The following is a 16819-nucleotide window of genomic DNA, read 5'->3' as shown; positions in this document are numbered from 1 at the left end:
GGTTCCTTTGATTATAGTAGGATTGCAATAAGAAACAATTTAATTAAAGACTTAATCTGTATTAATTCTTCTAGAGAATTTTTGCTATTCTGGTTTGCTTCATGACATCAAAATTATATAAAAAGATTATATGGTATACTCATTTCATTTTCATACCTTTTATTAATTGAACTAATCTTTTGCCACATATTAATTATCTTAAGTATATTAAACACCTATGTAATGCAATGTCAAGTGAAATAGCAGACATGCATCTCAGTATTTTACAGTCATATGTAGAAACATATAAATACAATGATAGTATACTTTGGTCTTCACCTAGTTCTTCCTGTCACTGTGGTGGGCAGGTGTGGCACTGAGTCTGTCCAGGTATCATCCAATAGCTTTGAAATTCAGAGAGTCTGTTTGTGATGGACATAGGTGCTCTGGGCTTGCTTTCTCATCTGTGTGTTTCCCATGCATGTGAATTGTCACCTCCTGGTGGAAGTACAGGCCGTGTTAAGTTTAGGGAACATTTGTTTACATTTCTGTCTCGTTTCCTGTAGGTGGGCCCATGTCATGTGCGCCGTTGCAGTCCCAGAAGTCCGGTTTACTAATGTCCCAGAAAGGACACAGATAGATGTAGGCAGAATACCTTTACAGAGGTTAAAATTGGTGAGTGCCAATACTTTTTTTTTTTTCCTCATAAATTAGTGTTAATTTCAAGTTCTCAATATTTCTATTCATGCACATACTTTTTTCTTAGCTTCATTGAATTATTCTACATTTTTTATACTTTTAGCCTAAATTACATACCTGTACGTATTCTTTTTCTGTTGTAAGTATGCATATAGCTTTCTACAAATTATGTCTTCAGTAAGGCAAAGGAATACTGCATTTCATGAATTAATGTGACTTTTCAATCTCAAGGTTATCGGTAAAGTTTGTTAGTAACTGACCCAAATTATCCAAATATCTTTGTTTGAATTGCTTAGTCTTTCTGTCTGTTGCCTGTCTTTGGTTGGCCTTGACTTAGAAAAACGAGTCTAACTTGATTTCATCATCTCTTCACCGAGAAGAGACTTGCAGAGAAACTTTGATCATTCCCGAGGGATTTTCTCACCAACAGATAAAGTTCATTTAAATTGCCCAACTCTCTGACTGGTTATCTTCTCATTGTTTCTCTTTGTTAGATTGTTTTTTTTTTTCTTTTTTTTTTTTCTTTTTTCATGAGAAGGGAGGCCTTTTTTGTCCTCAACACTGAAGTTATCTTGGAGTTCTGTTAAATTGTGAGTCAACAGATTACTAGTTCAGGCTCTTAATATTTCACATTTAATGAGAATTTTTCCTACAGGTAAATTGCATGACTTTAAAATACTGAAGCATGTCTTACAAGTGTACTTAATACCCTACAATTTGTTTAGTCCTTGTTATTTCTAACTTGGGGTCTTTCCACTATTTCCGACACTGAGCTGTAACTCTTTAACCTGAGTGTTTCTTTCTTTGTTATTAGTAGTCTCTCCCCCACTGGGTAGCAGGGTGTTTTGTCTCTGGACTTCTGTTTCAGGAACTTAGATTCTGTCTTTCAGTGAACCCTGTTATTTTCCACTATAGCTCCATTAAGAATTTCACATAGCTAGAAAATATGTGGCCCTTTCTACACCCGATGATTGCTGTTGGCAGATATGAGATCATCTGCCAACATGATCAGAGTGTGGTATGGAAGTTTTGAGAATGAGATGGAAATAACTGGGGCATTTAAATGGCCCTTCAAAGTTCATGGTGACCATCAGAAGAGAGTAAGGTTGTTCAGCTCATGAACTTCCAAGGGAAAATGTTTGCAACCTTATATCTTGATCACCAGTTTAAAAAGTAAGAGAGAGAGGCAGAAGTAGTGTCTTCTGTGACTGTGCTGACTGCTGTATTTCTGCTTGATTTCAAGAAATCTCATATGTAGCCTTAATTTTGTCCTCTCTTATAAGTGCAGTTTGAGTGTAAAAATTTTAACAGCCCAAAGGTTGGAAAATTGGTACAGAAAAAAGAAAAAATACAATAAATCCTATATCACATTATATTTTATGTACAAACTGCTTTTCATCTACTGCTTTTTAGTTATATAAACTTGTTTTCATTATTCAATTGATACATATTCTATCTGTGGATATTGTTTGGGTCTTTAGGATAGAATGCATTAGTTTTGTCCATTAAAAATTATAAAAAATATCTTTCATTGGAGGAAAACAACCTACCAATAAGAAAGAAATAAACAAAAAAATTGCCAGAATTAGGATTGTAAGGCAGGTTATAAAGAAAAACGTTGAGTTCATTACATACTACAAAACGTAATGCTTAGTGTGACAAATACTAACAAATGTCTTACATTTTAATTTTTTTCTGGTTTACAAGTAATATGTATTTGTAGAAATTCCAACACTACATTTAACACCCACCTTTGGGTCTCTTTCCTAAAAGATGGTTTCTGTTATCACATTAATGCCCCTTGGAATAAGTGGTCACTGCTCTTGATGCTTCCCTTTAAGGACCTGTGTACCGGCTACTCTTGTCTACAGATTGTCCCTAGTGATCTGTTGTCACCAATACCAGTCTGAGAGGGGTTTTAATGGAACAACAGGGAGGGCCAGCATGGATCATTTCAGTGCCAGCCAAGAAACTGTATCTAGAAATCTGAAATCTGATGATGGCCTCCAAAAATGGCAAAGGTTGCCACCTTGATTGTGTATGTTGCATATTCTTTTGAAGTTTCATTAATCAGTGTGCATCCAGCTAGAAGTAAGAGCAGTCATTTCATGTAGTATTCATCTCCGCTGGCCTGAGTCTAGATGGAATGTTTACTGTGTCTGCTTAGTGAATGTGTGTGTGTCTGCTAGCGTCAGTTTCGCTTTTTTTCTGGAGCTATAGCCAGCCCTTTTCTGGATGCTGGCTTGTTCATCTGCTTTCTTATTCACACAGATCGGGGGTTGGGGATAGGAATTAGATGTTTGTGTCAGTGTATTTTGCCAAACAGTTATTACCTGACCTTACCAAATACTTGGTGTACATTTTTGAGTAAGAATTTGTTCCTTTCTTCCAGCATCTCACAGTCTAGACTGGGCGTTTTTGGCTTTGGCTCTGTTGACGTTTTAGGTCAGTTAATTGTTGTGGATGGCTGTCATGTGTATCATAGATCACAGCATCCCTGACCAAACAGGTGAAGCCAAAAGGTATAAACTTCTAGTTATAAGGTAAAGAAGCACTGTGGATGTAATGGACAACATCATGACTATAGCTGAGACTGCTGTGTATTGTGTAGGAAAGCTCCTAAGAGAATAAATCCTATGAGTTCTCATCACAGGAATAATTTTTTTCCCTTCTTAAATTTCTTTTTGTTGTTTCTATATGAGAAGATGGATGTTAGCTAGACATACTGTGGTATTCATTCACAATATATGTAAATCAAACCATCATGCAGTATGCCTTAAACTTATACAGTGATGTATGTCAGGTACTTCTCAACAAAACTAGAAAGAAAGTAAGCAATGCCAGATATATCTCACCCCCATATGAGAACCCCCTGGTCCACACACAGAGAAGACATACACACGATGAGAAAGTTTTTGTCATTTTCAGGAAGATAATATCTTTGTTTAAAGAAGTAAGTGGCAGTCTGGCAAAATAGAAGTTCTTAATTGCTTTTAAAAAGCATCCCTAGAGGTGTTTTTTTTTTTTTTTGGCTGATTGTTTAAATTTCTTATTTGTGAATAATGCAATAACATTTGGCAACAGATGTATATTTGCTACTGTACAATTATTGATTTTATGATCCAATTTAGTATCTTAACATTACCTGTTCTTATAGACAGAGAAGGAAATGGCAACCCACTCCAGTATTCTTGCCTAGGGAATTCCGTGGACAGAGGAGCCTGGTGGGCTGCTGTCCATAGAGTTGCCCAGAGTCGGACACAACTGGAGCAACTTAGCATGTGTGCATGCACTGGAGAAGGAAATGGCAACCCACTCCAGTATTCTTGCCTGGAGAATCCCAGGGACGAGGAGCCTGGTGGGCTTCTGTCTATGGGGTTACACAGAGTCGGACATGACTGAAATGACTTAGCAGCAGCAGCAGTTCTTATAGAAATTGAGCAACCTTGATTACTTTTTTCCCCCAAACTTTAAACTTTTTATTTTGAATTGGGTTATAGCCAGTTAACAATGTTGTGATTGTTATTGCTGTTCAGTCTCCAAGTTATGTCCAACTCTTTGTGACCCCATGGTCTGCAGCATGCCTGGCTTCCCTGTCCTTCACTATCTCCCGGAGTTTGCTCAAACTCATGTTCGTTGAGTCTTATCCTCTGTCACCATCTTATCCTCTGTCATCATCTTATCCTCTGTCACCCCTTAACATCTTGTCACCCTCCTCTTCTCCTACTTGCAATCTTTCCCAGAAACAAGGTCTTTTCCAATGTGTTGGCTCTTTGGAAATGAGTCATCCAGCCCAGCATTTCACATGATATACTCTGCATAGAAGTTAAATAAGCAGAGTAACAGTATACAACCTTGATGTACCCCTTTCCCAATTTTGAACAAGTTTGTTATTCCATGTTTGGTTCTAACTGTTGCTGCTTAATACAGGTTTCTCAGGAGACTGGTAAGATGGTCTGGTATTCCCATTTCTTTGTTTTCCACAGTTTTTTGTGATCTACACAGTCAAAGGCTTTAGTATAGTCAATGAAACAGAAATAGATGTTTTTCTGGAATCCCCTTGCTTTTTCTACGATCCAGCAAATGTTGATAATTTAATCTCTGGTTCTTCTGCCTTTTCTAAATTTAGCTTGTACATCTGGTGTTTCTCAATTATGTACTGTTGAAGCCTAGCTTGAAGGAGATTGAGCACTGCCTTGCTAGCATGTGAAATGAGAGCAATTGTACAGTAGTTTGAACACTCTTTGCCATTGCCTTTCTTTGGGATTGGAATGAAAACTGACTTTTTCCAGTCCTGTGGCCACTGCTGAATTTTCTAAATTTGCTGGCATATTGAGTGCAGAATTTTAACAGCATCATCTTTTACACTTTGAAATAGCTCAGCTGAAATTCCATCACCTCCACTAGCTTTGTTTGTAGTAATGTTTCCTAAGGCCCAGTTGACTTCACACTTCAGGATGTGTGGCTCTAGGTGGGTGACCATACCATCGTGGTTATCTGGGTCATTTCAGGTGAACAGTGAAGGGACTCAGCCATAAACATACATGTATCCATTCTCTCCCAAATCTCTCTTCCATTTAGACTAGCACATAACATTGAGCAGAGTCCCATGTGCTATGTATTAAGTCCTTGTTGGTCATCCATTTTAAATATAACAGAACAACCTTGATTACTAATCAAGTATCATAGATTAAAATTATGTGGTATGTGTGTGTATGTGCATATATATGGTAGGTACTGAATAAATATTCATGAAATGAATAAAAAGGCAGCAAAATTTTACTTACTCTTTATGCTTCTGACACAAAATTATTGTGGCTGAAGGATTTGATCAGACAGTATGAAATGACTTGTCCTTTATTTTTTTTTTTTTAAAAAGGAAAAATCCTTTAAAAGTCATGGTGCTAAATTCATGCACATCTCTTCCACAAGCAGTTTTAAAACAAGGCACTGGTTACCTTATCTGCATCAATGGGTACATGTGATTAGGCAACAGAGCCTAGCAGTAATTTGGAGAGTCTCTGAATACGCATGGAACACTTTCCCTGTTGTCTGAGAGTTCTGATCTTGGAACCTCTGGTCAGCTGGGGATTGAAAACCTAGAGTGACCTGACTGAAGCAGAGGCAAGGGAAATCTGAGCCTCTCTCCAGTGCCCACTAGGTGGTGCTGCTGTTCCAATTTCTTACCCAGTTGCCGTTAAACCACCTCGTTGAGAAAGTGCCTAATCAGAGCCTGGCCCAATTTTAGAGGGGGGTGTGTAGGTGTGTCTGTGTATGTGTCTTTGTGTGTCGGGGGGAGAGACAGATAGACAGACAGAGATGTGATGCCTGATCGGGTGCTCTCACCCAAGGAGGGCTCTCGCTGACAGCAGGGCAGAAAAAGTGCTGCCTGCTGTGCATTCAAAGTGCTGAATTCCAGAGGGTGGTTTTTAGTTTTCAGGTTTTCATTTAGCCATATGAAAAGAGTTGCTCTTCCCTTGGGGCAAGTTAGTGTTTTTATATATCAGTAATAAGCAACACTAGTAAGGGCTAGTAACTGTAAGAGGCTTAAAGAACAGTTTATGGCAAGCGAGTTTAAAATGTCTTCTGAGGTATGAAAGCTATATATAAAAAATGCTTATTGTTAGTAGTAGTCTTTTTAGAATACAGAATATTGGAGTTTATGCAGAGCTATTTGAATATTTTGGTAATATTGTTGTTAGCCTTTTATTTATTCATAGATTCAACTTGTGGTTTTTGAAATACTCCTCTGTACAATTATTTGTGTAGGAAGATTCTTGTAGAGGATGTAAGAAAGGATTTGTTTGCTATAGCAGATTTTTCCTCTTATAATGACCATTAAAAAAAGGAGACAACGAATGGAACACAGCTCTTTCAGTGTTCTTCAGTGGATTATGTTGATCCTAAAATAGTGTGTGTTTTGTGAAGAACCTTTATCTCATCCAGCCACCTTGTTTGCTAATATCACAGGTGTGGCCTCTTTCAAGTCCCATAATTAAATGGATGGCACTGGAGTTATTTTCAAGACATTGTATTTTATTAATGTGGCTGTTAATTTAAATGCTTTAATAAAATTCATTATTATTTTTAAACAAAATACCACAAAAATATATTTGGCTACAGTGGTATTTATCCAATTAGTTTGTCCACCCCTCCCCCCTTTTCTTTCTTGAACAATATTTAACTTCTGTGTAGAATAATTGTCTAGGGGCTAATAAAGTAATGGCTACACCATCTTAAAAATGCTACAGTTGGCTTTCTGGAAACACCAGGTTATTAGGCAGAATCACCCCTTTAACAAGAGAGAAGTGGCCGAATGTTACCTGAATAGTCTGTGGGTCCAAGCCATGTTCAAAAGGGAGAACCATTTTCTCTGTCAACTTAAGCATTCTTCTCATTATTAACACAGGTTCTAGATTACTGAGCATTTTCTTATCTACTCATTTAGAATGGATTCCTTTGGTTCGGAATGACTTTCAGTTTGGGAAAAATTATCCTTGTGATGAGTCCTTTTGTTCCCAGCCCCCTTGCCCATGTCCTGCGGTACCTTCTCTGCTTATCCAAAGGATGTCAGAGCGTTGGCACCTGGTAGGGAAAAGAATGGAGCGGATGCCAGGAATGTCTCCTACTCCCCACTTGAGTGTGTGCTCAGGGTAGGCACTCTTGGGGTTGGTATGCCTGAGGACAAGAAGAAAAAATTGCTCCCACATGGTATAGATTTTAGAATTTACTCAGTCATTTCCTTTTCTTATTTCATTCTGTCTTGTTTTCTCTACTAATATGATTGGTTGGCCACAGTCATAATTGAATTTCTGGTCATAATTAAATCTTTGAAAAATTGTGCAAAGAAGATGACAACAAAAAAGGAAGTAGGGAGATGTAAAACACAACTGAAGTTAGAATGTCTTTTTTAAAGAAATTTTCATAATAGAAAATATAGGGTAAAAATTATCAGGAACAATTAAGAACGGGAAATTAGAGAGGGCAATGCTTTTATAGTATGATCACACAGAAGACAGCAGCAGAGTCAGGAAACAGATTACCAATCTTAAATCTGATTATAAAATTTAAGGGAAGAACATTTAATAAAAGAGTAAATCAGCACAGAATTATTGTATTTGTTACATATTTAACTGTGAATGTCTATTATACACATCAATCACTTCTTGAAGATCAAATTAATTAAATATTCATTGAATTTATATAAATAAAACAACAAGGCAAGTTTGTGGGTTATAAGAAATCTTGGAAAATTGCAGCAGACCCCAAATGTAACAATTAGTTTTAAAATGGTTTTCCCTTTTGGAGAGAAAGTTCTCGAATAGAATTCTTATGGCATTATTGAAATATTCAGTTGCATGTATCAAAGAAAATCTCATGTGCTGTCATTGCATAGAGAACTTGGTGGTATTTGTGCACCTTGCACCTTTCTCACAGCGGCATAGTGACTACCTCTGGTTTCTATGTCTGCAGACATTCCTATGGGTTTTGAAATTTTATTTCTGCAGCCAAATAGAGGGAGAAATGATTTTTGAAATAGCTGAAGTTGCCCCCAGGCGTTTGATGACCTCCGACTTGTATTTGACAAGTGAACCAAGCACAGGCACAAGTGTTCTCCGAGTGAAGAACATTATTTTGAAAAGGAATTTATACTGCAGTGATGACGGAGCTCCAAACCTTTCAGTATCTGGCTGAGGCCAACTATTCTGCTTAGAAGCCTCTATGCACTTTAAAATTTGTACCTGAAGGCAAATAATAGTGAACTTGAAAGCCAAAGATTATAGTTTTGAAAGGTACATCAATTCTGAAAATAGAGTAGTTTCACTGTGGTATTCCATCTGAAGAGTTGAATCAAGGATGTAAAAAAAAAAAAAATACATTCAGCTTTCCTATTTCCTAAAGGAATACACTTATTCTCTTGCTAACTGGCTTATATTATCAGATGCATCAAATACTAAAAATAGAATTACTGATGGGGTTTGCCTCTCATGCTGTAAGATCACTCTGAGTCCTATTTAGTGAATGATACAGCAGTGTGAGAAAGCAGCTTCACTTTCTTTCTAGAGGAAATCATAGTTGTATTCAACAGAGCCTCTGTTAGTGCAGTTCGGAGAATGCAAAGACATATTGATTATCTTTCATCACTTTAAAAGAAAAAAAATGTGTTGTAAAGGCAATCACTAAAAGTCATTATGTTTCACATAAACTCATGTACTGATTTATTCACGTCTTCTGTTATTTTTAAAGATGAAGAGAAATTCTAAGAAGATAATAAACATTGACAGTGATGAGCAAGTTTATTGTTTAAAATGCAGTTGAGGAAAAATTTGGTTGTAATAGAGAATTACTGAAAGGGGAATAAGTGATACTACAAATGACCAAATTGTGGTGTGGTGTGTAGGGTCCTGTTATTTAATATGCTCAGTATAAAATTTATTACCTCATTAAGAACATTCTTCAGGATTTCAACATATGCATGTCTCCAACTTTGCAAGATTTTTAAATAAGTGTAGTGTAAAAAAAAGTACATTAGTAGCTGTATAGTACTTAACTGTCAGAATGATTTGCTACAGGGACTAGATCCTATTGCAAGCTGTCAAATTTGTATATTGCTGTAATACCAAACCATAAAATCTTTTGAGTAAAATGGAAAATGTCAGATGGGCATGACTACAAATAATATACTTTCTGAAGGCTTTAGATGTCTATAGGAGAAAATGTGTAAATGCATGAAATGTTATCTTGTTACTATGGATTTTTCTTTATCTGCTGAAAGACAACTGTGAGGCAAAAGGAAATTGATTGGAGCCTTTAAATTTTTCAGTTTTGAACTCATTTTTTTCCTGAGGACTAATTTTAAAAACGTTATTAAACAGATGGGTAGAACTTCAGATAATTCATGATTAAAAAGTATTGTGAGAGAGTCATCTTATCTTTTGACTTACATTGCTGAATGCTCCATTTTTTTCCCTGATCTTGTCTGTGTGAGTAGTGATTACTGATGGATCTTTTAATTGGGTGAGTGAGTTGGGGTCAGGGTTCCAGCGATGGAATCACCCCTTTCACTCCAACATCAACTGAGTCAATGCCTACAAATGCTTGCCAAACCAAGGTGGCTGCCGGATGGCTTTAAACAACCCATAGGGTTTTGCTTGGTCAACAGTGATTAACAGAAGAGAGGTTTTAGATTTTGAAAGGTACAGTCATTATTGTTAAGCAATGGATCCATTATTATTTATTTTTCCACTGTTTTAGTATTAATTATTTATTCCTTCGGAAGGGGCTCTTAAAAATCAACGAAAAATTATAAAATGCTTTTTTATGTAAAGTGACAATCTTTTCACACTTGTCATTAATGTAAGTCAGTGTGATCTATTTTAGGCATTTTCCCACAATTTAGGGATGTCATTTTCTAAGACAAGCTCATAAATACAGGTACCAGCCCAGTTTGCATTTATTGATTTAAATATCAACAGTTCTGTGCATTTATCTGTATTGCCATTTGGATCATGCAATTCTCAGCCTCTGTTACATTGAGATTGAGCGTGTAGGCTCTGGGCTGAGATTGTTTTGAGTTCCACGTCCACCACCTAAGCAACCTTGGCCATACAATTTAACATCTCGGAATCTTTTCTGTAAACCAGGGTGGTTGTGAGAATGACATGAGATAGTGAAGGACCTGGCATGTTGCTACACTCAAAAGTTAGTCACTGCTTATGGTAGCTGATGCAACCCCTTGCTGTCTAAATCTCTGTGAACTGCCTTTAGCCAATCAGAGTCAGAGCAGATAAATATTTACAAGGAGAAAGTAGGTTCCTGGTGCGCTCTCATTTGTTTATTCATCTGTCCAGTAAATATCTCTTTAGGACTTGCTGTGGGGTTAGGTGATAAATGTACATCATTTCTGCTTTTATGGATATTACAGGATAATGGGAAGTTACTGAAAATTCAACAAGTGCTTACAAAGCAGCATGAAAAGTTCTTTTGTAGTAAAAGTCCAGAATGCAGTGAAGGACCTTACTGAATTTGGGGCACAAGGGTTGGCAGTCAAGAGGTGTGGAGAAACTTGCTGGAAGAAGCAGTGCCTCATAATGCCTTGTTTGAGCCCTGAAGGAGGAGAAGAGGTGCACTGAAGAAAAGGTCAGGAGAAGGAACAGGATATTCAGTACCCTGGAAGTGGGAGGGAACGTAAGGTCTAGGAAATGACATTTCAGCAGAGCCAGAGCGTGAGGTGTGAGGAGGGAAGGATGAGTCTTGAGGAGGGGAAGCCTCAGATGATGTAGCACTGTGCTGTCCAGTTTAGTAGCCTCTGGACACTGGCAGCTACTGGACACTTAGAACATGGCTAGTGTTACGGAAGAACTGAACTTTTAGATTGTGTTTAATTTAAAAGTTAAAAAATGAAAGCAGCATAAGCACATGAAATACAAGTGTAATTTTGGTAGGTCCACATTTTACATTTCAAACACCCTTGAAAATCTAGTGTCCAAATTGAGGTGTGTGTAAATACACAGCAGACTTCAAAGACTTAGTATGAAAAAAAAGAACGCGAAATATCTGATTAGTAATTATTTTTATATTGGTTATATGTTAAAATAATAATAGTTTGGATTTGTTAAGATCCGTTTGTTAGTTTATGTTAGTAAAATTAATTTCATCGGCCTTTTTACTGCAATTACATATACTTAATGTAACATGTGTCCCCTGGCAGCTCAGACAGGAAAGAGTTTGCCTCTAATGTGGGAGACCCGGGTTTGATCCCTGGGTCAGGAAGATGCCCTGAAGAAGGAGATGGCAACCCACTCCAGTATACTTGCCTAGAAAATCCCATGGATGGAGGAGCCTGACAGGCTACATACCATGGGGTCACAAAGAGTTGCACACGACTGAGTGACTTCACTTTGACTTTTCAACATAACTTCCCTTTTGGCTCAGATGGTAAAGAATCTGCCTGCTATGCAGGAAGCCCTGGTTTGATCCCTGGGTCAGGAAGATCCCCTGGAGAAGGGAATGGCAACTCACTCAAGTATTCTTGCCTGGAGAATTCCATGGACAGAAAGCCTGGCAGGCTACAGTCCATAGGGTTGCAAAGAGTTGGACACAACTGAGTGACTAATACTTTCACTTTTTCAACATAACACATATCATTTTAACTATTTTTAGGTGTATAGCTCTGTGGTACACATGGCGTTAAGTATATTCACATTGTTGTACAACCACCATGCCCCGCTATCTCCAGAACATTTTCGTCTTCCCAAGCAGAAGCTCTGTACTCATTGAATAATAACCCCCTCATTCTCCTCTTCCTCACCTGTTTTTTTTTTAAATAAGTTGTCCATTTATTTAGTATGTATTATTTATCACCTACTGTAGTAAGCTGAATAATGTTCACCCAAAGATATTAGGTCTTAATCCCTGGAACATGTAAAATGTCACATCTTATTTGGAAAAGGGACTTTTACAGATGTGATTTAAGGATTTTAAGATGAGGTTATTTTGGGATTATCTGGGTGGGTCCAAAATGCCATCACACCTGTCCTTTAAGGAGAAGTAAAGGGAAATTACACACAGAAATAAGCCATGTGATAGAAGCAGAGTCTCACCTGTATTTTTGATGTGACTCCTAAAACATTAAATATTGTGTATCTGGCTCATATTTTATTCCTACTGGATTTTGTACATTTTTCTGAACACATTGAAGAACCTTTGATGCTGATTAAGAAGTGAAATAATAGATCATGTTTGTGTTTCAAATGGGTATTCTGCTTCTGGTGGGGAGAATGTGTTCGAGAGAGCAGGACTGGGGCCAGTGAGGCCAGTTTCAGTGATAATGTGAAAAATGATTTAAGTGTAAAGCTGAGATGGAGATGAATGAATTGATTGCAGGTGGGGTTGTCTTGGACTAGGTGTGGAGGAGGCTAGGGTTCTGGATAAGCAGCTGGGAGACTGGTCATGCTGTGCATAGGGCTTGTTCTTATCAGAAGGGCATGGGGTTGAGGAGGAAGTATGTTTGGGCATATTTGATTTGAAGTCTGTGTATTCCAACTAGGTTGAACACAGGAGAAACATATGTTAGAATTCTACTTCTCGTGGGTATGTAAATATTTACCAGCTGCTCCTAGGTGTCACATGAAGCTCAGTAACTATTACTGGTTAGTAATTCAGAAACAGTGTCAATAACCTAAGATATGCAGATGACACCACCCTTACGGCAGAAAGTGAAGAGGAACTAAAGAGCCTTTTGATAAAAGTGAAAGAAGAGAGTGAAAAAGCAAGCTTAAAACTCAACATTCAAAAAACTAAGATCATGGCATCCAGTCTGATCACTTCATGGCAAATAGATGGGAATACAATGGAAAAAGGGACAGACTTTATTTTCTTGGGCTCCAAAATCACTGCAGATGGTGACTGCAGCCATGAAATTAAAAGACGCTTGCTCCTTGGAAGGAAAGGTATGACAAACCTAGACAGCGTATTAAAAAAGCAGAGACATTACTTTGCCAACAAAAGTCCATCTAGTTAAAGCTGTGGTTTTTCCAGTGGTCATGTATGGATGTGAGTGTTGGACCACAAAGAAAGCTGAGTGCCGAAGAACTGATGTTTTTGAGCTGTGATGTTGGAGAAGACTCTTAGGAGTCCCTTGGACTGTAAGGAGATCAAGCCAGTCAATCCTAAAGGAAATGAGTCCTGAATATTCACTGGAAGGACTGATGTTGAAGCTGAAGCTCCAATACTTTGGCCACCTGATTCGAAGAACTGACTCGTTGGAAAAGACCCTGATGCTGGGGAAGATTGAAGGTGGGAGGAGAAGGGGACAACAGAGGATGAGATAGGTGGATGGTATCACTGACTCAGTGGGCGTGAGTTTGAGCAGACTCTGGGAGTGGCGATGGACAGGGAAGCCTGGCATGCTGCAGTCCATGGGGTCGCAAAGAGTCGAACATGACTGAGCAACTGAACTGAACTGGCTGAGCAGCTGTGCTTTGTGTGGATGTGAATTCGATTTATGATAATATTGTATTTGCCTCTGTATACACTAAGTCCCCTACATACAAACAAGTTCTGTTCCAAGCAGACATTTGTAAATCCAGTATGTTTCTAAGTCTAACAAAGTTACCTTAGGTACCCAACTAACACAATCTGCTGGATAGTACTTTACTATAATAGGTTTATAATACTTTTCACACAAATAATAATGTACATAGAAAAACAAAAAAATGAAAAGATTTTTAATCTTACAGTACCTTGAAAAGTACACTAGTACAGTACAGCAGCCGGCCTACAGCATGCATGTTCACATCTTTGAAAGTTTGACACTTGATGGTTCATATGTAGAGGACTTACTGTACTCTTTCTGAAGTATAATAATCAGGTAACACAGTGTTAGCCTTGCAAGTTTCATTTATGTCTTCTTGCAGAGTGAAAGAAATGAAGAACATTGAAAATGGAAGAAAAACCTATAGAAATGAAAAAGTTTGATTTGAAAAAGGATGAGTATTCTCATGAAAGATAAATGTTTTCATAAAAGATAAATGTGTCTGCCAACCAGTAAAGACAGTGTGTATGGAGATTGCCAGGATGAGTGCCTACATGTGAAAGGGGATTTGCAGTAAGAGTCACAAGGGTTTGCACAGGCTCACGAGAAGGTATTCATTTCAGAATGGCTTTGAGTTTAATTTCAGTTTAATTTTAGTTTAAAAACATCTTTTCACTAATAGTTTTTTAGGATCAAATTTTAAATCATAGTTTTGTTTTTTTCTGTTCAGAGTATAAAATACATTCCACCTTTCTTTAGGAGCAAAATATTTTACTTTCAGTAAATGGAAAACAGATAGCTTAATTATAGGAATCATGCTTAAGTTTAACTAAAACTTGCAAGATTTTTTTTCTTACAGCCATCTGTTCATAATTGGTTTTTTAAAATTCATCAGTTTTAAACACTTAACGTTCTTTGGACAAAGCAAAAAAATATTGTGAAATCTTTTCACTAAATGGCAGATATTTCTCAGTAAAAGAATCATGACATCCTGGCAAAGGTATAATTTTAGTAGACTAATGAGCTTTCTGACCAGAGCCGACTGAGACTCGTCTGATTTTTACAATGATAAATTGACTGTGTCAAAATTCGCAATCTAGTCTGGTGAAATATTTTACTATGAAAGTTTAATTCTCATTTTTTATTTATGAAAGCAGTGGTAGTGTCACAGTAGCTTATAATAAGCTGGCCGTTTGGTATGATTTATTTCAATGAGTGTCACTTGTTGATGTGTTTAATGATTGTTGACCCATATTTAATTCTAAAAACTCTTAAGTGGTGAGAAATGTAATAAGTCAGCCACTGTAGTTAAAAGAAAAAAATCACTATCCACAGATCTATTCAGTTGCCTTTCCCCAGCTTCAGTGATATCACAGCTTTATATTTGACAGCTGTTGATTTGGGGCACTGAATACTTAATAGCTTTCTTTACAGTTGTGGGAATCTACTTAGAATAGTTTGTACCACAAACATATACTTGAAATGTAATAAAATCATCTTTCATTACTTAATTTGGGGATTCCACCCTATTTTCATTTTAAAGGTTTTAAGGAAAATTGTGGAATAATGGGCATTTCTTTCATTTATCAGTCTTTTGATAAAAAACGCTTATTGAGGTGATCATAGTGTCTGGTGCTTGGTGACAGGTGGCGTGAGATGGACAGGGTCATCTGTCTCGTGAGGTTTGCATTCTGGAAGGATTTAGGTATATTGATAGATCTTCTGAGGGTGTCTTTTTTTTTTTGGTAGTTTCAGAAAGCAGATGGAAAGGGCTAGGTTAACACATTCTTTTAAGGTATTTCTTTACAGAGAGGTGTAGTAAGTATTCCTGTCTCGTACGTCAGGATACTTATCTAGTGTAGATAATTTCTAACAAATAGGTAAAAATATCAAAAGAGATATATATTTTTAATATTATGATATTAGTTTGAGGTCATTTTAGAAACAATAAGTATCTTAAAAAATTTAAAACGGTAGTATATGTTAACATGAACCTTCAAATTATTCATAGCTTACAACAAAATGAAATACCTTATGAATTATGAAACAGTCGTAGTAGTGAAACATTTTTAACAGTATGTACTGTTCAAAAGACCACAATGTCTTGTATTTTTTAAAAGGAGAATTAAAGTGTTAAGTTGTTGTTTTTACTTTGTTTATAGTACATAGTAAAAGACATAAACACTATTGCTGCAGAAATTTGCTTTAAAATTTCTCTAGGAAGAGGCCATCCAGAGAAAATTATCCTTTGCTATTTTCTTATGTCTATTAAAGCAATTTATAAGTATTTTTCAAATAATAATGTAACATTACAGAACATTTTTGTTGGCAGGTCAGCTTAGAACTGAGGAGGTGGGGAGATCAGTGGCCCAAATGTTTTTAGAAACAACAATCAAATTTAAATACTTCTAATTCTCAGGTACCATTTCTTTAAGAATCCCTTTTTATAATTAGAAAATGAAGAAGCCAGTGACACAAAATCAGTCCTTTTCCGTGCAGACCCAGAAGCTAACATATGTGCATTTTTAGGCTTCTCATTTTGACAGGGGCAATCACCATATAATTTCAGAAATCCATTTATCTTAGTAATAGCCCTAGAACCATTGAGTCTCCCCTTCCTGTCTGTGACAGTATTACTGTCTCAGTGTTCTTTGCCACACACTGATTTGGGGAGCCCTGCCCTGTAGCTGTGGCACCTAATACCACCATGGTGAACATTCTGCATAGATAAGACATGACAGCCTTTTAACCTAAGCTTGCTGTGCACGCAGAGGGTGACAGCCCACCTGCACCAGGGAAGGCAAACAAGCACGTGTGATGCGTTCATCTTAATCACATTCTATTTCTCTCGGAGACGTTCCAAGAAAATGACAGGCCAAGCTCAGAGTTCAGGTTATCAGCCTGAGACATGTGAAGCAGGGCATCTCCACAACAGATAAGGCTAACCTGTACTACTGAACTTTGACTTGTTGATTTAGTGTTAGAATTTTAATATATACATCCTATAAGGTTATTTTAGTTATAAAAGCAATGTCTTTTGGACTCTGTGGGAGAGGGAGAGGGTGGGAAGATTTGGGAGAATGGCATTGAAACATGTAAAATATC

General features: G+C 37.2%; 1 protein-coding gene across 3 annotated transcripts in view; it reads left to right on the top strand.

The window, feature by feature from the left end:
• Positions 1–16819, top strand: part of KDM4C (lysine demethylase 4C) — a 409790-nt gene that overhangs the window by 289562 nt on the left and 103409 nt on the right. For all 3 annotated transcript variants that reach the window (XM_027549308.1, XM_027549310.1, XM_027549309.1), the window contains one exon: positions 546–654. In XM_027549308.1, coding sequence (XP_027405109.1) covers positions 546–654 — 109 coding nt within the window. The remainder of the gene's footprint in view (positions 1–545; positions 655–16819) is intronic.

This window comes from Bos indicus x Bos taurus, chromosome 8 (assembly GCF_003369695.1).
Source record: "Bos indicus x Bos taurus breed Angus x Brahman F1 hybrid chromosome 8, Bos_hybrid_MaternalHap_v2.0, whole genome shotgun sequence".
Lineage (NCBI taxonomy): Eukaryota > Metazoa > Chordata > Mammalia > Artiodactyla > Bovidae > Bos > Bos indicus x Bos taurus.
The sequence above is the reverse complement of the archived record's forward strand: the minus strand, read 5'-3'. Positions and strand labels throughout refer to the sequence as shown.